Consider the following 23,667-nt stretch of genomic DNA (forward strand, 5'->3'; position numbering starts at 1 on the left):
TTTAGCTGAAGATTGTAAGGGTGTGAATTTGATACCCTGCAGTGCCTTATGTTCTTGAGCAAGACATATTTTACATTACTCCAGTCTTGTTTATTGTTGTTTAACCTCTGCTTTCCATGCTGGCATGGGTTGGACGGTTTGACTGAGAACTAGCAAGCTGGGAGGCTGCACCAGGCACCAATCTGATCTGGCAAGGTTTCTTATTTCTTTATTGTCCACAAGGGGCTAAACACAGAGGCAAGAAACAAGAACAGGCAAAGGGATTAAGTCAATTACATTGACCCCAGTGCATAACTGGTATTTATCTGATCTGGCAAGGTTTCTACAGCTGAATGCCCTTCCTAAAATAATTAATTAATAAATATACTTTAATCATCATCATCATCATCAACGTTTAACGTCCGCTTTCCATGCTAGCATGGGTTGGACGGTTCAACTGGGGTCTGGCAAGCCCGAAGGCTGCACCAGGCCAGTCAGATCTGGCAGTGTTTCTACAGTTGGATGCCCTTCCTAACACCAACCACTCCGAGAGTGTAGTGGGTGATTTTATGTGCCACCGACACAGGTGCCAGACGAGGCTGGCGAACGGCCACGCTCGGATGGTGTTTTTTATTTCCCACCGACACAGGTGCCAGACGAGGCTGGCGAACGGCCACGCTCGGATGGTGTTTTTTATGTGCCACCGACACAGGTGCCAGACGAGGCTGGCAGACGGCCACGCTCGGATGGTGTTTTTTATATATATATAAAATACTAAATATACTGAACCTGAGACCATAGGGTTGGGAAGCAAGTTTCTGAACCACACAGCCATGCCTGCATTATGGAATTCCACATTACTGCAAGAATTTCATGTAACGCATTTCCATAGTGTGGGAGATTCCAGTATGAGAAAAAGGTGGGCTTATTTTGTTTGTTATTTCAGATTTTTCATTTTTGTGTTTTCCAGAATGGTTGGAGTCCTCTTCACTGCGCTGCGTATTGGTGCCATCTCGAAGCAGCCGAAGCTTTGATTGCCCACGGAGCTGATATCTCGCTTCTCAATAAGGTGCTGATATTTCTTCTAACATATATTCACCCACCACCAACCACCACCACCACTACTACTACTACTTCTAAACCACCACCAACACCACCACTACAACTACTACTAAACCACCACTACCACCACCACCACTACTACTAAACCACCACCACCACTACTACTACTACTAAACCACCACCACCACTACTACTACTAAACCACCACTACCACCACCATTACCACTACTACTACTAAACCACCACCATCACAACTACTTCTAAACCACCACCACCACCACTACTAAACCACCACCATCACAACTACTTCTAAACCTCCACTACCACCACCACCACCACCACCACCACCACTACTACTACTACTAAACCACCACCACCACCACCACTACTACTAAACCACCACTACTACTACTACCACTACTAAACCAACACCACCACTACTACTACTACCACCACTACTACTACAAAGCAGTAAATATTTCAGATATTGAAATACTGTCATGTAATAAAATAATAGATGGAAAAGAGAAATGAGGAGAACTTCTAACAATGCAGAGGGAGGTAAGTTGTAAAAAAAAATCTTTATATATTTCAGGTGTAAAGGCCTGGCCCTGAGGATTGGTCTTTGTGCCTGAAATATATAAAGGTTTTTCAAATTTTCTCCCTGTATTGTTAGAAGCTTTCTTCCTTTCCCTTTTCATGTATCATTCTACTTCTTCAATTGAACTATAATGCTCTTGCTGTCATGTATATATATAATCAAAATAAGCAACAAGAATATCTTCGGTAATTTGGTAAGATCGTTTCACGCTACATCATTTTATTAAACATTTAATAAAATGATGTAGCATGAAACGATCGTACCAAATTACCGAAGATATTCTTGTTGCTTATTTTGATTATAATCACTCCATGGATTTATATGGATAACACCGTACAAAATTCTGGTGCATCTAACTTAAGTACCATATTCATTTGAATCTAAATTTTGCTATATATATATATATATATATATATATATATAACTAATAATATAGGATTAAAATTTTTTCAGAAAAAGTTTCATCAAAAGTGGCAGCATATTAAAATACCTATAAAGGTTAAAATTATAAACAACTTATAAACAAGGGCAATAGAAAAATTATTTCAATGCCAATATGCAGAGAACAGACTTTAAATCATCAATTTGACGATTTAAAGTCTGTTTTCAGCATATTATTATGTTTTGGATAACATTTGCATATTTGATTTTAAAGTTATTCTTTATTCTTTTTAAGAGGAAGGGAAAGCTGCAGATGCAGAGAATGTTGAACTGGATTTTGAAAATAGCATGGAAACGTTTTTATCTAGGAGACATGTTAGCCCCCTTTTTTTAACATAAAGACATGAAATGCCATTAAGCATTTTGTCTGGAATGCTAAGAAGTCTGCCAACTTGTAGCCTTCAGCAAAGCTAGGAATAATAGCATACAAATATTGTGTTAAAAAAATTAAAATTATCTGCTTCAAGATGTAGTTTTCCAAAAAGAATGAAAATTCCTTTTTCTTTTTTTTTTTCTTTTTTTTTTTTATTATTATTATTGAATAGTACATATTTTAACTTCAGTTCGTTTCCCGCTTTCTTTTGTAGGATGAAAGGTCTGCTTTACATGAGACTTGTCGGAGTCCTGAAGATGATGAAAGTAAGCTTGGCAAAATAGCCAACCTCTTTATCGCAAAAGGCTCTGATGTTAATGCGAAGAGCAGCGATGAAGGGGAGGTAAGCAAATTGGTAAGAGAAGCACGGTTTCTTGGTCTGCTGCCAACCTAGACGCATGCTTTGCCTCTGGACAATGTCAGCAGGTAGAAAAGTGCTTTTTGAGCTATGCTTATGTTTAATAAGCTGTCCTTTTTTTTTTTTTAAACATTTTTTTTGTAAATTATTAAATTTAATTTAAGAGTTTTACATCCTATAGGCAGAGATGGAGTCAGCTGATTACTAAAAATATTATTAAACTATTGTTGTGATTAATTAGCATGGCTTATAATTTTTTTAATTGTGAAATAATAACAATAGACATTATTTTGTCAGTGTCTAAGAGTCAAGTGATATTTCTAGCAAAATGTTAATATTGTTTAATATACAACTGTGTTGTTTTATAGTCTCAGTGCTTTGCCTTAATACGTTACTCAAACGAATCAAACTAATGCTACAAAGTCTGTTGATTGACTTGTATTGACTGGTATTGACTGGTACTAATCTGTAGAACTAAGCATTCATAATTAAATCTTTTCTCTCATTTACATATTAACGATATGATTAATATGTACAGAATGTTCAGATGAATTTACTTTAATAACTGGTTGTTTTCTTCATACGTATAAGTGAAGTGGCAGGCTCCATGGCAACTAACAATTGGTCTGTGTCAGCGAACAGTAAGTACAAAAAGTTCACAAAGTGGAGAATAAGTTAGTTTGCTGTGTGGAAAAGGAAAGATCTGACAGCTCAGACTGGGCCCTTCACTGGAGAAGATCTTTTCATCGGGTGAAAGATCCTGTTGAAAGTGCAAGATCTCTTCTCTTCCTTGCAACAAATTAATATTCTCTGTTTTGGGAAATTTTTGTTCTTCATACATCATAGGATGGAAGGCTTTTTATTTTTCTTGAAATCTTTATATCTCTATAATATCAAATATGTTGGATGATTATCATCTCAGAAAACTTATCCCTCTTATAATAAATGCCATTGTGTATTTATATATTTCATGTCAAGCAAAGAAAGATAATGCCAATGTTGTTGGGGTTATTTCCCTTGATTAATATATTACATGTTTGTGTGTGTGTTAATGTGGCAATTTCATATTTCATGTAGAGTTTTAAAACTTACAGCAAAAGTGTTACACTTTCTAATTATCTATATAATCAGAATCTGTATTTCTGTTTGTGTCTGTCAGGATATTAGCAAACAAGCAGGTTTCCACTAACATACTAACATACTCTTAAACATAAACCCCTTTGCCTAAAATAACTTCTAGTATATTTCTGGGTCCTGGGACCTTCAAAACAGAAGAATTCGTTGCTTATTTTAGTAACACAGGAAAAAAATGATTTCCATCTCTTTATAAAGATGTATGAGAATGAGAGAGAATGGGAAGAGACAGTTACAAAGAAAAAATTAAATAACAGGAGTTGAAAAGAAAACAAAGTAAAAAGTTGGAAGTGAAAATGAAAACAAAAAAATTCATGACTGCCAGAGATGCATAGAGAGAGCGAGAAGCATTTTATAAGAGTTACAGCTGCTATCGTAATGATGTGTACAGTCGTGGCCTAAAGTCTGGGACATAGGTCTGAAAATTAGAATTTTTATATTAAATACCCAAATATATACATACGTTGTAGGCGCGGGCATGGCTGTGTGGTTAGGGAGCTTGCTTCCTAGCTACATGGTTTCGGGTTCAGTCCCACTGTGTGGCACTCTGGGTAGGTGTCTTCCACTATAGCCTCGAGCCGACCGGAGCTTTGTGATTGAATTCGGTAGGTGGAAGTTGCTGCCGTGTGTGTATATGTGCGTTTAGCTGCTCAGTGCCTCTCCGAAAGAGAGAGAGGGTTGTATATATTTGAATTGAATTGTATACTCTTTACTCTTTTACTTGTTTCAGTCATTTGACTGTGGCCATGCTGGAGCACTGCCTTTAGTCGAAGGAATCAACCCCAGGACTTATTCTTTGTGAGCCTAGTACTTATTGTATCGGTCTCTTTTGCCGAACTGCTAAGTGACAGGAACGTAAACACACCAGCATCGGTTGTCAAGCGATGTTGGGGGGACAAACACAGACACACAAACATATACACACACATACATACATACATATATATATATATATATATATAATATATATATATATATATATATATATATTATATATATATATATATATATATATTATATACATATATATATACATATATATATATACATACATATATATATACATATATATATACGATGGGCTTCTTTCAGTTTCTGTCTACCAAATCCACTCACAAGGCTTTGGTTGGCCCGAGGCTATAGTACAAGACACTTGCTACACAGTGGGACTGAACCCGGAACCATGTGGTTGGTAAGCAAGCTACTTATCACACAGCCACTCCTGCACCTATGTGGGCATAACAATTTTAATTTTTATAAAAATGTTCCAAACTTTAGGCCATGGTTATATATGCAAAATGGTGAGCTGGCAGAATAGTTAGCTGGGCAAAATGCTTAGCGACATTTTGTCTGTCTTCGTGTTCTGAGTTTGAATTCTGCTTTGCCTTTCATCCTTTCAGGGTTGATGAAATAAGTAGATAGTTTCATCCGAATTCATCCAGCAGTTCTTGAGATATCTTGTCCATGAACAAACAAACAAACAAATGAACACAAATGAAAGACTATACTTCCACCTTTGCTAAGGCGGAGGTAATAAAGCTGAAGTAAAGGGCAAATATATAGCGTATGTGTTTAATTGGCAAAATACGGCCATACCCTAAGTGCTGGGGGCCAATGTAATCAACTTGGCCCCTCCCTCAAAACTGCTGGCCTTGTGCCAAAACTTGATGCCAATGATGTTTATATGCATGTATACACATACATTTACCTACACCTGAAGATCGGGGATCAGGGGGTCTCTCCAGGTTGAGATGCTACTTCTCCACATTGAGAGATCACAGTTCCACTATTACAGACATGTGATTTTAGGGAGTCACAAGAAAGAATTGCAAGACAGATTCTTCAAGCCAAACCAACCAACAGGAGACCTAGGGAGGAGACCAAGAATGAGATGGTTGGATAACATCCCTAGTCTCAGTTGATGATATTTGGGAATCCAGCTGGAAAATGCTGTGACAGTCACTTCTGAGGGAACCCTATGGAAGAAGTGCCTGAGGTTATTAGCATGCTCTGTAATCCTTTTCTGTGTGATAGATATGACAAGACAGAGGTGTGGCTGTGTGGTAAGAAATGTGCTTCGCAACCACATGGTTTTAGGTTCAGCCCTACTGCATGCCACCAACGGCAAGTGGCTTCTACTATAGCCCCAAGTCAATTAAAGCTACGTAAGGGGATTTCATAGTTGGAAACTGAAAGAAGCCAATCATATATTCATATATGTATGTATATATATGTGTGTGTGTATGAATATGTGTGTGTCTATGTGTTTATGCTTGTCTCTTTCCCCCTTGCTTACAACCGGTGTTGGTTTGTTTACCTCACCATGACATAGTGGCTCAGTGAAAGAGACCATTAGAACAAGTACTGCACTTTAAAAAATAAGTACTGATATCGAATTGTTCAACTAAAACCTCGTTCCAACGATTGAAACAAGTAAAAGATAAAAGACATTAGTGGAAGATTCTGCTTGGTTCCTGAGTTATGTATAAAAATGGAAGTTGCCAGCTGTATGAAAGTCATGCATTGGCCAAACATCTACAACCCTGTAAATTCATTTGACAATGCACTTGCAAAAAGGAGTTATACTTAGCCTTTTGTACACTATACAAGACACACGAAAAAAATAATCTGATAGACAATTTGTGATATTTATTAATTTTCATCATCATCATCATCATCATTTAATGCCTATTTTTAAACTGACATGGGTTGAATGGTTTGACAAGAGCTGGCAAGCTGGAGAGCTGCACCAGGTTCCAGTCCTCTGTTTTGGCATGGTTCCTATGTCCGGATGCCCTTCTTAATGCCAAACCAACCTCTTTACAGAGTGTACTAGGTGCTTTTAATGTGACAGGTGCTTTTTACATGGCACCAGCACGGTGAATTTTAATCATTGAATTATAATTACCAGTTACTAATTATAATTATTAATGATTTGATAGATTTAAATAACAATCATTCTCTTTTTGATTGCTATTTCTCTGCATTCAGAGGTCACAGCTCCATTGCTATAGGTATGTGATCAAAATGTTTGCAGGAAAGAATCGCAAGAGGGATTCTTCAAGCTGTGCTGTAGGAATACACCAAGACCAAGACTGTTGGACAATGTCTATAGACTAAGTTGATCCCACTTGGAAATCCAGCTGGAATGTGTAATGGCAGTTGCTTCTGATAGGACCCTATGGAAGAAGGGCCATAACCCTCTTAGGATTAGTGGGCAGAGAAGACAGATTGATGGGGGTGGATTTGCAATGTTATCAGAGTTATTAATGAATTTAAATTTAATTTTAGATTGAATTTTAGAAAAAATGTTTAGTTCCATCTACAGAGAATTGGTTTCTAATTAATTTCCTGTTTTCCCAAATTTAGGCTGATTTTACTCCTTTGATGTTTGCTGCTTACCATGGACACCCATGTGTTGCTCAAGCCTTGATTAATGCCGACTGCGAGATCCAAGCCTATGGGACAGTAAGTAATTTCTATTTTAGGTGTTGTTGTTGTTGTTGTTATGTCACCTCTGGTCAACTTCAATTGAACACAAAGACATTCCAGTCTTGTAATAGGGTTCATTCTCTCCCTCCCTCTCCTCTCTCCCTTTCTTTGCTTCTCTCTCTTCCCACTATGCCCCTCCCTCTCTCTTCCTGTCTTTCTCCTTTTCTCTCTCTCCTACTCACACATACCCATACACAATCCAGTATCCAATGTCCAGGGTTTTGTCACTCCTGAATGATGAACCCCTCCCTTGTCTCCTTCCAACACTGTCTGTCTCTGGCCAGTCATGTCCATGTAGGCCACAGGTAGTGGTGAGATCATCTCACCATCTTGTCTTTGGTCAACCTCTTGTTCTTGTACATTGTCTTGGTATCCATTCTGTCACCCTGATTGTCCATCTAGTGTCCTTCAGTCACTCTATGTGGCCAGCCCATCTATATTACACCCACACATGCACACAGATATTGGCTTTGTTCAGACCCAGAGAAGAGGGAGCTTTGCCAGGTTTAGAATTCTCAAAACACATTCTATGTTAAGATTGTGCTCTTTCATCAGAAGTTCTAATGAAAGAAGGGATCTTTAATGGTTAAAAAATTTTTTTAATGTTTATGTATTTGTTTAGCAAGATTCTTGATGTGAATTCGTGTGTTAAAACAGGTACTGTTATATTTCAGGGTGGTCATATTTTTTTGCCAATTAACCATATTCGCTAAACATTTGGTCTTCACTTCACCTTTATTATTATTATTTCTGTTTCTTTGACAAAGAAACAAAAGTAATAATAACAAGAGCAGTCAGAGAATGCAATACTCTGCCAAGGCAACACTAGCGTCCTCTCAATGATTAGCCAGAGATGATTTTTAAAATGAGAATATCTTAAATAAACTTGACTGCTCTCACAAATGAGAATACTAAAAATGAACCCGACCATTCTCAAAAATTAAGTAAAAAAAAAAAAACAGGAAAAATAATCCAGAATCCTTGTCCAATACCAAATCGATCCCAAAATCTAATCTGTTTGTGCCAGTCATGAGGCCAAACATCCCTGATAGTTTCATCCGAATTCATCCAGCGGTTCTTGAGATATCTTGTCCATGGACAAACAAACAAATGAACACAAATGAAAGACTATACCTCCACCTTTGCTAAGGCGGAGGTAATAAAGCTGAAGTAAAGGGCAAATATATAGTGTATGTGTTTAATTGGCAAAATATGGCCATACCCTAAGTCGACTGCGGGGTCACTCCGAAAAGCTCTATCTGCGACGATTTCATCTCAATCGAAGGAGAGGGGCTTTCTCCGTCCGGGTTGCGGATCCGTGGAATATAAGCTGCCAGACAAGATAATGAAGATGCCGATGACTGCTCGGTTCAAAGTCTCTCTTGACCAGAAATGGCCTGAACTCTTTGCATGAACACCCTCCCTGTACATAACTACATGGCCTTGCTTTTTGCTTTTTGAGCCAAAAAATTAACTTAACTTAACTTATAACAATATAGAATTTTTTTTTCTGTACATTTATATGAAATCTGTTTTGTAGAATCTTTTCCTGATTATGATTTGTCTTAAGCTAATCTCTTCCCTTTTCAATTCAGAATGGTTGGACTGCTTTACACTGGGCAACTGATCGAGACCAAAAGGAAGTTGTATATTTGTTGTTAGAAGCTGGATGTGATCCTACTGTTAAAGGAGAAGTGAGTAGAATCATTTCTGATTCCATATTTATTTTACATCTTGTTTTTCTGTACTTTTCTTTGTGGCTGGATGTTACCAGCCAGTTGTGTTCTTCATTGTGTCACCATATCTTGGAGTCATCACAGTGATGCTCTTCTTAAAACTCCTTTACTCTGTCATGTCATATCCCCACTATAGCAGGAATAGGTTAAACATCATCTCTACCAGATTCCAAGTAAAGCAGTAATAAACAACACACATAGCGCAGGAGTGGCTGTGTGGTAAATAGCTTGCTTACCAACCACATGGTTCCGGGTTCAGTCCCACTGCGTGGCATCTTGGGCAAGTGTCTTCTGCTATAGCCTCGGGCCGACCAATGCCTTGTGAGTGGATTTGGTAGACGGAAACTGAAAGAAGCCTGTCGTATATATGTATGTATATATATATATATATATATATATATTATATATATATATATATATGTATGTGTGTGTATATGTTTGTGTGTCTGCGTTTGTCCCTCAAGCATTGCTTGACAACCGATGCTGGTGTGTTTACGTCCCCGTCACTTAGCGGTTCGGCAAAAGAGACCGATAGAATAAGTACTGGGCTTACAAAGAATAAGTCCCGGGGTCGATTTGTTTCAACTAAAGGCGGTGCTCCAGCATGGCCGCAGTCAAATGACTGAAACAAGTAAAAGAAAGAGTAAAAGAGTATAGCAAAAAAGATTAAATGCAGCCAGTTCTGTTCATTAGTTTGCCTGTAACCATTACTCTTGAGCTGTAAATGCAACTATTTTTTGCTTTGCTCAGGAGCCCAGGTGGAGGGTAAAGTTACACACAGGAGTCCAGCTCTGAGAGGGTTAATTTCTGTCTGATATAATAATCATGGTGTGTGAAGGCACATGGCTCAGCGGTTAGAGCATGTGGCTCACAATCATGAGGTAGTGAGTTCAATTCCCAGACCAAGCTGTGTGTTGTGTTTTTTGAGCAAGACACTTGATTTCATGATGCTTCAGTTCACTCAGCTGTAGAAACTAGTTGTGACATCACTGGTGCCAAGCTGCATCGGCCCCTTTGCCTTTCCCTTGGATAACACCAGTGGTGTGGAGAAGGGAGACTGGGGTGCCTGGGCAACTGCTGGTCTTCCATAAACAACATTGCCCGGACTTGTGCCTTGGAGGAGAACTTTCTAGGTGCAATCCCATGGTCATTCATGACCAAAGGGGGTCTTTACCCTTTAACCTTTTAGTGTTTAAACTGGCCATATCCAGCCAAAATATTCTACCTGTTTTGTGTCCAAACTAGTCAGATATGGTCATTCATAGCTACCTTATTGTGTCATTTTAAAAATAAACAATCACATCATTGAAATCTCAAAGCCATGAAATGATGCAAGATTAATTTTACATGGTGTGAATACATAAGCTTTACATTTGGCAGAACAATCTGAATGGTGAAGGGTTAATCATGGTGAAAAATTCTCAGGATTTTCCTCAAATACTTAATACTTTGATTCAACTGAAGCCATTGCCGACATTTTTCTTTAAAAAGTGTGATAATGATGATTCTCAAAATCATCAAGAAAATGAACGTTCACCATAGCAACGAGACTCAATATTAATGCAAACTGGAACCAATCCAAAATATTGATTTAACAATCCAATTTGTCAGATTATCACTATACAGAAATAATTATAGTTGGACATGTCTCTAGTTACTATGCTGTTTGTCAGGCGACTTCCATTGTGACATGTCTGTGTTATGAAGCTTTCATCAGGGTTTCATTATGTTTTACTATTGTTATAATTCATCATCCTCATCCTCATCGTTTAACGTCCACTTTCCATGCTGGCATGGGTTAGACAATTCTGTTGTCTTATCTTTAGAGCAGCAGTCCCCTACCCTTTCCAGTTTCGTGCAGGACAATTTTTCCAGACCTGGGCATCACACACATAACAAATCACAATAAAGTGCTTAATATATGATTTAATTGTTACATATATGTTTCTTTATTACCCCCAAGGGGCTAAACATAGAGGGGACAAACAAGGACAGACAAACGAATTAAGTCGATTACTTCGACCCCAGTGCGTAACTGGTACTTAATTTATCGACCTCAAAAGGATGAAAGGCAAAGTTGACCTCGGCGGAATTTGAACCCAGAATGTAACGGCAGACGAAATACAGCTACGGATTTCGTCCGGTGTGCTAACGTTTCTGCCAGCTCGCCGCCTTCTTTTTTGCGTGGAGCTTAGGTGTTTTTGCTCATAAACACACACATCGCCCGGCCTGAGATTCGAACCCGCGATCCCTCGACCGCGAGTCCGCTGCTCTAACCACTAGGCCATGTGCCTCCACATTATTATTGCATATATAATACATGAAGGTGCATGGCTTAGTGGTTAGAGTATTCAGCTCATGGTCGTAAGGTCATGAGTTCAATTCCTGGCAGCGCATTGTGTCCTTGAGCAAGACACTTTATTTCCTATCGCTCCAGTCCCCTCAGCTGGCAAAAATTAGTTGTACCTGTAATTCGAAGGGCCATCCTTGTCACATTCTGTGTCATGCTGAATTCCCCTCAACATTATGTTAAGGATACACATGTCTGTGGAGTGCTCAGCCGTTTGTGTCTTAATTTCACAAGCTAGCTGTTCTGTTGATTGATTCAGTTTGAACCCTCGTCATCTTAGCTGACGAAGTGCCATTACTTATATAATACATATATATCACGTGATCACGTGACCGACCAGACTATCAGATGTTGCTACACATCGCTGGTCACAATGCGTTCGCATTGTTTTAGCCTTTGAATGACGCCACCCCGCTGGCTAAGTGAGCAGGCCAACAGAAGAAAGAGTGGTGAAAGAGTACAGCAGGGATCACCACCCCCTGCCGGTGTTTTCGCTCAATAAACACACACAACGCCCGGTCTGGGAATTGAAACCACGATCCTACGACCGCGAGTCCGCTGCCCTAACCACTGGGCCATTGCGCCTCCAATACATATATATATAACATGTATATAATGTAAAGACACCCTGCAGACTGTGAGAGTTAATAAAATAGAAATCAAATTTTTTAAGTCATTCTTTCTGTGTGGCCTACTACCAAACGATCCATGGTGTGGTCAATTGCTTGACCTTAACCAGTTGAGCATGTCCTTTAGTGGCTGACAATATGTGCATCTCTAATCATGAGCAGAAGTAGTGGGGGAACATCATAGCTATGTATTGAAATATAACAAAAACAAAATTTGAAGAAAATATTAGCCATTTTTCATACTTTTTAGGGGAAAGCAAATAAGAAATAACAGTTGTTATCAAAACAGAAAAAAATCATGTTAAACAGTGTAATAGCTGCCTATTTTATTGCTGAGTATATTATTTATGCAACGTGTTTGTTTTGTTTTTTTTCTTTGATGAGGAAACTTTTAGGATCTTTTCGGTTTGAACAGCAGTTTTTAACATAATTTCTAAGTAACTAAAAAATTTTTAACTTTGTATACTGATAGAATGTGTTTATAAAACATCTTTTTCTCTTGGTTTTATTGAGAAAATTCTATAGTTTGTAAGATATTTGTTGCTTTTTCATCAATTTCTGCAATTTCAACCAATCGGTGACGTCTATTGAGTTAAAAACCATTTTGTGCCGTATGAATATGTCCCTCGTTTAAGAAACAGATTGGGTTTATTTACATTTGTGAAGAAAAAAAGATACCCTTCCCCCACCCCTAACCCTAAAACAGATTGAAATGCAATAGATCGATTCTAGGGTCATAATTATGGGTGACAATTTCATATGACACTGCTAGAAAAAACTGCTGTACAAACCGAAAAGATCCAACTTTTAGATATAAATATATAGTTAAACCTGCTGTATCTTTGCTTGTATTACAGAGAGGAGAGCTGGCTAGTGAACGTACTAAAGACAAAGAACTGAAAAGTGCTCTTCGGAATGCAGAAAAAATGTTTAAAGAACTGAGTATTTTAGATGAAGCTGATAAAGCATTGAAAAAAAACCAAAATGCTAACGGATCTGCTGCAGTTCCGATTGGAAACTCTCACCAAACAGGTGCAATGATCTCACCTACTGAATCTGATAAAGTTTTACTCTCTGTGAGTTCCGTTAGCTCCAGATCTGCTCCGTTGGTCGAGGAAGAACCGACTGGAGTAAGTGATAATGAAGACGACGACTACATAAACTGTTCAAAAAAAGAAGAAATTTTCAACAACTGTCAAATTAACGACATCAAACATGATGATTATGAAAAAAACAGTGAAAGCAATGCAACCGACTTAATGAGCGACAAACTGTCCTTGAATGAAGGTGAAATAAGATAAAAATAAAAAATACAAATGACAAAAAATAAAATTATTTAAAAAAAAAATAAAGCTGTGCAATGGAACCTTCTCACAACACTAAGTTATAATATACACAACAAAAGTGTGTATATAGATATAAATTTGCCACTTTCTTAACAATAGTGAGTGGTAATGTTTTTAAATTCAAACATTTTATCTTTTGAAGCATGGCATGGCTTTCTGAGCTGTTAACCACAGAATTTCTTTTTTTTTTGTAACACATGATGTTGACAGTTTGAAAATTCATTCCATCAGTGTTAATAAAATGATTAATCATCTAACATTAATTTAAGGCATATGTCAGTTATTTTTCTCTTTGGAAAGGTAAGAAGGAATAGGGCTTATTCACAACTGTTTGTTTTAGAGTTTATGAAGGCGTCTTCAACGAACTTCAACAATGTTTTTTGTTTTTTTTTTATTGCTTTTTTCCCCCCTTAAATTTCGAATTAAAGTCAATATGTATATAAAAAAAGAAATTTTCTACAGGTTTATTTATAATTAATTTATAATTAAAAAAGTTTTTTTTATTTGTTTCAGTCATTTGACTGTGGCCATGCTGGAGCACTGCCTTTAGTCGAAACAAATCGACCCCGGGACTTATTCTTTTTAAGTCTAATACTTATTCTATCGGTCTCTTTTGCCGAACTGCTAAGTTACGGGGACGTAAACAAACACAGACATACAAACATATATATATATATATATATAATATATATATATATATATATATATTATATATATATATATATATATATATATACAAAATCAGAAAATGGAGGAATACATCTAAATCATTAATCAACTACCAGATAATACCCAATCACATACTTTATTGAACCACTACATAAGAACATTAAGGTTAAACATAAAAATATATAACAAAACAGCGTACATGAATGAGTAATACAATACAATAGGTACAATATATATATATATATGCTAGCATGGAGAACGGACGTTAAACGACGATGATGATATATATATATATATATATATATATACACATATATACAACGGGCTTCTTTCAGTTTCCGTCTACCAAATTCACTCGCAAGGCTTTGGTCGGCCTGAGGTGCCACACAGTGGGACTGAACCCATAACCGTGTGGTTCGTAAGCAAGTTACTTGTAACAAAGCCACTCCTGCGCCTGAAAGTGAAACACTGCAATCATCATTATCATCGTCATTTAACATCCTCTTTTCCATGCTTGCATGGGTCAGACTGAGGTCATCATCATCATTCTTTAATGTCTGTTTTCCTTGCTGGCATTGATTGACAGTGTTCACTCACAGCAAGTTTTTTCATGCCTGGATGCCCCTCCTATTATCAACCCCCACCTGTTTCTAAGCAAGGTCAGACATGTGTTTTTTGCAATAGACTGGAAATGAATGACACTGCTTGTATGACAGTGGCAATCATTTACAACACTTTCATGCAATGTCAAGGCAAGGAAACACAAGAGCACAGACACACACACACACATATATAATAAATCATGGGGTTTACAGTCAAGGGAGTTAGATGGCCACATGTTAGAGGTGATGTGGTAACCGCTAAGTTACGGGGACTTAAACACACCAGCATTGGTTGTCAAACCATGTTGGGGGGACAAACACAGACACACAAACATACACACACACACATATATATACGCATATATACGATGGGCTTCTTTCAGTTTCCATCTACCAAATCCACTCACAAGGCTTTGGTCGGCCCAAGGCTATAGTAGAAGACACTTGCCCAAGGTGCCACGCACATCTCTTGGGTATGTTACCATAAGGATATGTTCTGGCACCTCATCATTACTGATTTAACCTGTTTGAGCCCCTGCTCCCAGCATCTTATGTCCCCCCATATAAAATATGAAGTAGCCATGAATCTCCTCCTCAGTACATATATTTGGCCATTGTCTCTCTATAACTTCTGCCTATATATATATGTATGTATGTATGCATATATATATGTATGTGTTTCTGTGTCTGTGTTTGTACCCCCCAACATCACTGGACAACCGATGCTGGTGTGTTTACGTCCCTGTCACTTAGCGGTTCGGCAAAAGAGACCGATAGAATAAGTACTGGGCTTACAAAGAATAAGTCCCGGGGTCGATTTTCTCGACTAAAGGCGGTGCTCCAGCATGGCCGCAATCAAATGACTGAAACATGTAAAAGAGTAAAAGAGTATATATATATATATATATATATATATATATATATATATATATATAAAATGAACCCGGAAGTTGTTTGCAAACATCAGCAGTAATTTTCTTCAGCTGAATACATGTCATTGATTGGTTAAAATTACCCAAATACGACAACTTTAAAGCAAAATAATTTCTAAAACACGAAATTTTGTCAAAAAAGTTAAGAGTAAACCCAGCTCTATGTGACACATTCTACCAGCGTCCGAAATTTCAAAGTGTTTAATTAAAAAAAAAGTTAATTAAAACGTCTGGCCGTCAAATTGAATAGATCCAAACCCTTTTGGTTAGAATAAAATCAAAGGCTGCCATTGAGATTCGAACCCACATAATTCTATTTATAGATTTGTGTGTGTGCCACGAAATATACTATTCCAGAAAAGAATATCTTTACAAACATACAGTAGTAACGAACAGTAAGAACGTGCACTCGACACCGCATTGGTGGATAAATATATCTTCATTTGTGGATTTCCTTCATTAGTTCAGGCTTCATCCTTTCCAATTGAAATTTTTCAAATGTCCCATTTGTAAAATGGTCGTAACATCTCTGTTTTGGATTTGGTTGCACGAGATATCACGAAACTTTAAACTAAATTTGGTGGCGCAAAATACAAAATAAAATAGGTAAAGGGAGGTAATTATCCGGAGATGATTGGCAGTTGTTGCTTCCCTTGCGTTACTATTAATCTTGAAAACGCTGAAATATCAGTGCGTTCTTACACCTGCTGCCCACTGTTTGAGGGACGCGTAATTGTATAGAAAATGTGTACGCATGCTCTGCGCAAATTGAAGTATTTTTAATAGGAACATAATAGAAGATAATTATAGTTGGTTCCCGAATAGAGGCTCTAGGATTTTCAACCATACGAATAACAACGTTAAGAGCACTCCACAAATATATCATCATCGTCGTCGCTATCATTTAACATCTGCTTTCCATGATGGCATGGGTTGAAAAGTCCGACAGGAACTGACAAGTCAGATGGCGCGAAGCCCTGCTGTCTGCTTTGGCATGGTTTCTACAGCTGGACGTTCTTTGTAATGCCAACTAAATTACATAGTGTACTGGGTGGTTTTTATATGACACTAGCACTGGTTGAGGTCAGTAAGTAACTTGCAAGACAAGACCCCCCCCTCAAGTGAGAGGGGGGGAGTTGTATTGAGGGACAAAAAAAGGAGTCAAGCTGTGATCAACTTGGAGCTATAACTGAAGACCCAACAATGGAAATGAGTCTGAAACCATGTGATTGGGAAGCTGTGCCTTCATATATCTATCATATAAAATCCGTTCTTTGTGTGTGTCTGTGTAGGTGTGTGTGTGTGTACCTATTTGTTGTTTATACACCTGTCTTCGTCTTTTGTTTTTCTGTAAATAAATAAATAAGTTAACATAATATAATGTCTAAAAGTTGATGAACCACCATGCTGGTGAGACCCATATTGGAGTACAGGATTCAAGCCTCTTCTTATCTCCTCAAAGACATACATCATCTCGAAAGAGTCCAGAAGCTGGCTACCCGCATGGTTCTTGGTCTCAAGCATTTTTCTTATGAAGAAAGGCTGAAGACGCTCGACCTTTATTCTCTAGAAAAACGACGTCGCCGTGGTGATCTCATTCTTGCTCACAATATCATAAGCAGAAAGTGTAACCTCTCGAAAGAGCAGTTCTTCACTCCTGCTCCAGAGCGTCAGCTGCGGGGTCACTCCGAAAAGCTCTATCTGTGACGATTTCATCTCAATCGAAGGAGAGGGGCTTTCTCCGTCCGGGTTGCAGATCCGTGGAATAAGCTGCCGGACGAGATAGTGAAGATGCTGACGACCGCTCGGTTCAGAGTCTCTCTTGACCAGAAATGGCCTGAACTCTTTGCATGAACACCCTCCCTGTACATAGCTCCATGTCCCCCTACATGGCCTTCCTTTTTGCTTTTTGAGCCAAAAAATTAACTTAACTAAATTAATGGTAAAATATATTTTTTTACCTTCACCCATTTAGTACACTAGGTAATGTAATTGCAATGCAATAAAAAACACTTGTGTATTAATAATTGGGTATTCTACCAGCAGTATATTGGATAGATGTTCATAATGATGCATGTAATGGTTGGTTGTATGCTTTGATGTTGCTGGTAAAAATGGGAAATGATGGATTGGGTAAGTGCAACTTTTAAGTCTATTTTCTGGAGATGAGTTTCAAGTTGGTTTATGTAGGTTTGAAGTTTTTATTCAACTACATCTTAGCTCATGCTTAGAGGATGATAACAGATAGTAAATAAAGCACTTATACGCACAAAGACAGACAAATGAACAAGAAAGCAAATACTGTCATTTTTTACCTGAAGATATAGAAGCAGAAATGAAGGAACAAAATCTCTTAACCAGAAGGCAATCAGGTTCCTTTTCCATTAAATTTCTTTGAAATTTCTCTGCTAATTTGGTAGTTTTGTTAAGGTGGTGAGCTGGAAGAATTGTTAGCAGAATTAAACAAAATGCTTGGTGGCATTTTGACTGTCTTTGCATTCTGAGTTTAAATTCCACTGAGGTCAACTTTGCTTTTCTTCTTTTTGGGGGTTTGATAAAATAAGTACCAGTTGAGTACTGGGGGGGTCGATGTAATCAACTTACTCCCTTCCCTGAAATTACTGGCCTTGTGTCAAAATTTCTTACCAATATGTACCTAAAGCCATGCAAACAGGAAACCTTCTACTCATGTTACTGACATGTCCAAAGGTGGCGAGCTGGCAGAACCATTAGCATGCCAGGCAAAATGCTTAGTGGTATTTCGTCTGCCGCTATGTTCTGAGTTCAAATTCTGCCGAGGTCGACTTTGCCTTTCATCCTTTCGGGGTCAATTAAATAAGTACCAGTTACGCACTGGAGTCGATATAATCGACTTAATCCGTTTGTCTGTCCTTGTTTGTCCTCTCTGTGTTTAGTCCCTTGTGGGTAGTAAAGAAATAGAAATAGGTATTTCGTCTGCCACTATGTTCTGAGTTCAAATTTCGCTGAGGTCGACTTTGCCTTTCATCCTTTCCATGTTAATAAATTAAGTACCAGTGAAACACTGGGGTTGATGTAATTGACTTACCCCTCCCCCAAAATTTCAGGCCTTGTTCCTAAAGTAGAAAGGATTATTATTATTATTATTATTATTATTACCATCATCATAATCATTGTAAGGCAGCAAGCTGGCAGAATTGCTAGCACACTAGGCAAAATGCTTAGTGGCATTTCATCCATCTTTACATTCTGGGTTCAAATTCTGCTTCATCCTTTTTTGGGGTCAATAAAATAAGCACCAGTTGAGTACTGGGATCAATGTAATTGACTGACACTCTCCCCTGAAATTGCTGGCCTTGTGCCATAATTTGAAACCAGTTCATTAGCTTTAATCATTGGTTGCTTATCTACATTGTTTTATAATTTCATGTTGAAATCTTAGTAATTAAGATGCTCTAAGTCTATTTATGTGTAAGGTTCTTGTCCTTTATTACAAGGGCTCCACCTTTGTTAGCTTCTTTGACCCTTTAGCATTTAAGCTGGCCATATCTAGCCTAAACATTCTACCTGTTTAATGTTCAAACTGGCCAGATCCAGCCTCTTGTACTTATCCTACAATGTCATTCTTATAATAAACAATCACATCGTTGAAATCTCAAAGCCATGAGGTAATGCATGATTAATTAAAAACAATGTGAATTAATAAGCGTGACATTTGACAGAGCAATCTAAATGCCAAAGGGTTAAGGATTATTTCTGTAGACATTGATATATTTTGCTCTGGATTTTTAATGATGGATTTCACATTATTTGCTGGAATGTTTGAGTTTGCTGAGCTTTTCGAGCACGTTCTTTGTTTTTGTTTGTTTTTGGTTTCTTTTACAAGTGATGGATCTTCATAATCCTTTTGTTGGAAGAATTCCCACAGATGACGTTTACAACAAAATCATCATCACTACCACTGCCGCCACCGCCGGCAGTTTGCACACATGCGTCGTACAATCTACCTTTCACTCTGAGTGAGACACCTTTGTCACCAGTAGGGGTAGAAGCTTTCTAAACTTTGCCCAGGCTATTCGTATTCTAGCGGTGACACTCTCTGAGCATCGACCTCCACTACTAATTTGGTCACCTAGGTAGTGGAAATTATCAACAACTTCTAGTTTCTTCCCCTGGAGTGTGATGGAATCTGTTTTCTGAGTATCTGTGGTGTCTATTGCCCCTGTCCATCTGCCACACACAAAAGCTATCTTCTCAGTTAATTTTCTTCAGATGTTGCTGCACCTCTTATGCATCCATAGCTTACACTGGGTACATCTTATGAGTTTCTACCTACACTTTTTCTACAGATCGAGCAGGGCCACCTACCTGATGGAGTGTATGATGAGCTTGCCTTGAGCAGGGCCACCTTGAGGGAGAATTGGTTGTTATTTCTAGCAGGCTGAACGATCATGTAGTAACACTCTTTTTGGCTTCACATCAAAACAACTATGTTAAACACACATAAATACAAACGTACATATATACATACATAACATACATGGGTGCATGCATGCAAGCATACATACTTATTTATATATACATACATACATACATACATACATATATATATGAGTAGCACTGGCATAGAGGATCCCTAAGTGAAACACATGGACATCAGCAGGAGCTTCTTGCCTAATCAGGAACATCATGCTCTCCTGACTTACTCCAGGCCATAAATTTAATTTCTTGAGATAACTAATCATTTAAATTTGTTATCGTTGTAAGGCATAGACATAACTGTGTAGTTAAGAAGATTACTCCGTGGCAACATGTGACATCTGAGGCCAGTGTCTTTTATCATAGCACTGAGTTAATCAATAACCAATATCTTGTGGGTGCAAACGTGCAGAAGCCTATCATGTATATCTTTTATCTTTTACTTATTAGACTGAGGTCATGCTGGAGCACTGCTTTGAAGAATTTTTTTTGTCAAATGAATCAATCCCAGTACTTGGTTTGTTTGTTAAGCCTGGTTTTTATTCTATTGATCACTTTTTGCCACCACCACTTGACAGCCTTTGAGAAAGAGGGAAAAACCGCCTCGTCAAAACAAAACTCTGGAAGAAAACCAAAACATTCTGACAGGGACCATTGGATTCTTACGCAAATCATTAGAAAGGATCACAAAAGTACAGTTACCAAAATTACTGCAGAGCTTACTGACCACCTCGAGAACACAGTTTCCACAAAAATTGTTCACCGGGAGCTGCACAAAGTAGGATTTCATGGGAGGGCTGCAATCAGAAAACCACTACTTTTAAAAACAAACATTGCAAAGCTCTTAGAGTGGAGTAAAAACCTACAGAATTAGTCCCTAGAGCTGTGGAAGAATGTTATTTTCTCAGACGAGTCATCCTTTACCTTATTTCTGACCACCAGCTGAGTATACGTGTAGAGGCAGCCAAAAGAAGCATTTGACCCAGAATACCTTCTTCCAACTGTTAAACATGGAGGAGGATCAGTGATGATGTGGAGGGGGGGGGGCAGAATTAATAGTCAAAACTATTTAAGCATTTTATCTGATCGAATTCATTCTATCGTTGCAGAACTGTTTCCAGAGGGAAATGCAATCTTTCAGGATGATAATGTACCAATTCATACAGCTAAAGTTGTTACTGAATGGTACGAAGAACATTCTAGTGAAGTTGAACATCTTATCTGGCCACCACAGTTCCCAGATCTCAATATTACTGAACATTTATGGTGTATTTTAGAAACACAAATAAGGAGTCAATATCCTCCACCATCATCACTACTAGAACTGGAGACTGTTTTAGTTGAAGAATGGACAAAAATTCCTCATAGAATTCAAGCTGTAATTACTGCCAAAGGCAGTCTTACCCCATATTAAAATTAATTTGTTTGAAATTTTAAGGTGTTTCCATTATTTTGTCCAACCCTTGTATACATATATACATATAAATATACACACACATGCACACACTACAGTACCAGGAGTCAGTTCACAGCACCATTACTTCAAAGAATTCCTGAAGAAGGGGTCCTAACTAGGAAATACTGAAACAGATGGTAAAAAAGCAAACCATTGGCTTGTATTATTTTATTATAAATTATAAATTGTATTGTTTTGGCTTTACAAAAAATTAAAAATTAAAAGCAACTACACACACACACACATGCACACACACACACACATGCACACACACACACACACATGCACACACACACACACTCATACACACACACTCACATATATATATGATGAAGCTGTGTTTTTCAATAAATGCATTTTTTTCCTGCTGTTAAAAGTACATGCTATGGATAAAACATGTTTTCTCTCTGTGGCCAGAAAAGAAAACAAAAGAGAAAAATTAACCTAGTTTCAAATATCGACCTAGTTACAGCGTTTAAGCTTCAGAAAAACGGATCAGCCTAAATTTTATGTTTTATATCACATGGATCACTTTCCCTGGTCAGAAATGAAAAAACATTTTTAGCTATTTCATATTAAAATGTAGTACCTTTTCCCAATGGTGCTATAAATATATACATGTGGGGATGTCTATATAAATAGATATACCCATGTATATCTATTCATATATGGATACATATTCACTTCTAACTAACATTCTTAGCCTAGGTCTAATCAACATTTAAGAGAATGTATTTATTTTATATATAGTCCCCAAATCTCAATATTATTGAGCATTTATGGTGCATTTATGGTAAGATCTGATTTGTTAATTAGCCACACGTTTTGTAATAGTTTCAGATATTTATATTGTTTAAGATTTTAGGTGATGGCATCTCAAAACTTCAATTTGTTGGCATCATTAAGGTTGAAACTGTCAGTGTCACTATAAACCAGTGGTATATAAAGCGCCCACAGACAAAATTTCAAATCTGTATGTAAAAAATTTACAAAGTTACAAGCAAATATTGTGGAGACCCCTCTTGAACCTGAATAATTCAAAATAATGTGAACAAATAAGCATTACATTTGACAGATTAATATGAACTCTAAAGATATATATATATATCTATATATATATATATATATATATAATCAAAATAAGCAACAAGAATGATTCCGGTAATTTGGTATGATCGTTTCGTACTACATCATTTTATTAAATGTTGTAAATATTACAACAGATTTACGATGCTGAGTACTCATCAGCCAACTATAGAGGTTTTCCATTAATACAAAAATTTTCAAATCAAGTGGCAACATTATAGAGAAGGTAGATATATAGACAAAGATGTGGATTTAAATGTTAAGAACATATGAGGTAGTAGAGTCCACTGACTGACTAAAATCAGGTTGTTTACATATATATATATATATATATATATATATATACACATGATGGGCTTCTTACAGCTTTCATCTACTAAATCCACTCACAAGGCTTTGGTCAGCCTGAGGTTATAGTAGAAGACACTTGCCCAAGGTGTTACGCAGTGGGACTGAACCTACAACCATGTGGTTGGGAAGCAAGCTTCTTACCACACAGCCATGCCTTTTTCCATATATAAGCCCTCTGTTGGTGAAGGTTTCCCATGTATTTGCACTTACAAAGTTCCTATCAAGTATAAAAAGTTGTACAAGATTTTGTTTCTCCAATAGAAAACATTCAACTACCATTGCTGTGAGTTTTCCCCTCTCTCCTCTTTATGCCATTGCAAGTTGTTCAATGAAAAGGCGATGTTTGATGTAGCTTGACCCCATTATAATCACAAATGAACTCAGAAAGCAAAAAAGCTTGCAGTAATTGTATCTCGGTTTAGTTTCATTATGAGTGAATTAGATAATTTGTTAATAAATATATTTGTAGACGAATAGGTTCTTCCACCACAGCCTGTGATCTTGTTGACAATAATATAATAATATAATAATAATGAAATTATTGTATACAGTGCTCAGGTGCACCACAACTTGTCAGATAGTGCGTATAAAGTACATGCAGTAATGTAAAAA

The 23,667-nt window shown here is 37.5% G+C and overlaps 1 protein-coding gene across 3 annotated transcripts in view; it reads left to right on the forward strand.

The window, feature by feature from the left end:
• Positions 1-13,802, forward strand: part of LOC115223486 (ankyrin-3) — a 58,573-nt gene extending 44,771 nt beyond the window's left edge. For 2 of the 3 annotated variants that reach the window (XM_036512360.1, XM_036512361.1), the window contains 5 exons: positions 950-1,048; positions 2,671-2,811; positions 7,318-7,416; positions 9,036-9,134; positions 13,013-13,802. In XM_036512360.1, the coding sequence (XP_036368253.1) occupies positions 950-1,048; positions 2,671-2,811; positions 7,318-7,416; positions 9,036-9,134; positions 13,013-13,456 (882 nt within the window). In that variant the 3' untranslated portion in view covers positions 13,457-13,802. The remainder of the gene's footprint in view (positions 1-949; positions 1,049-2,670; positions 2,812-7,317; positions 7,417-9,035; positions 9,135-13,012) is intronic. The other variant, XM_029794093.2, reaches the window with a different exon arrangement.
• Positions 13,803-23,667: the final 9,865 nt, after the last annotated feature.

This window comes from Octopus sinensis, linkage group LG23, assembly GCF_006345805.1.
Source record: "Octopus sinensis linkage group LG23, ASM634580v1, whole genome shotgun sequence".
NCBI lineage: Eukaryota > Metazoa > Mollusca > Cephalopoda > Octopoda > Octopodidae > Octopus > Octopus sinensis.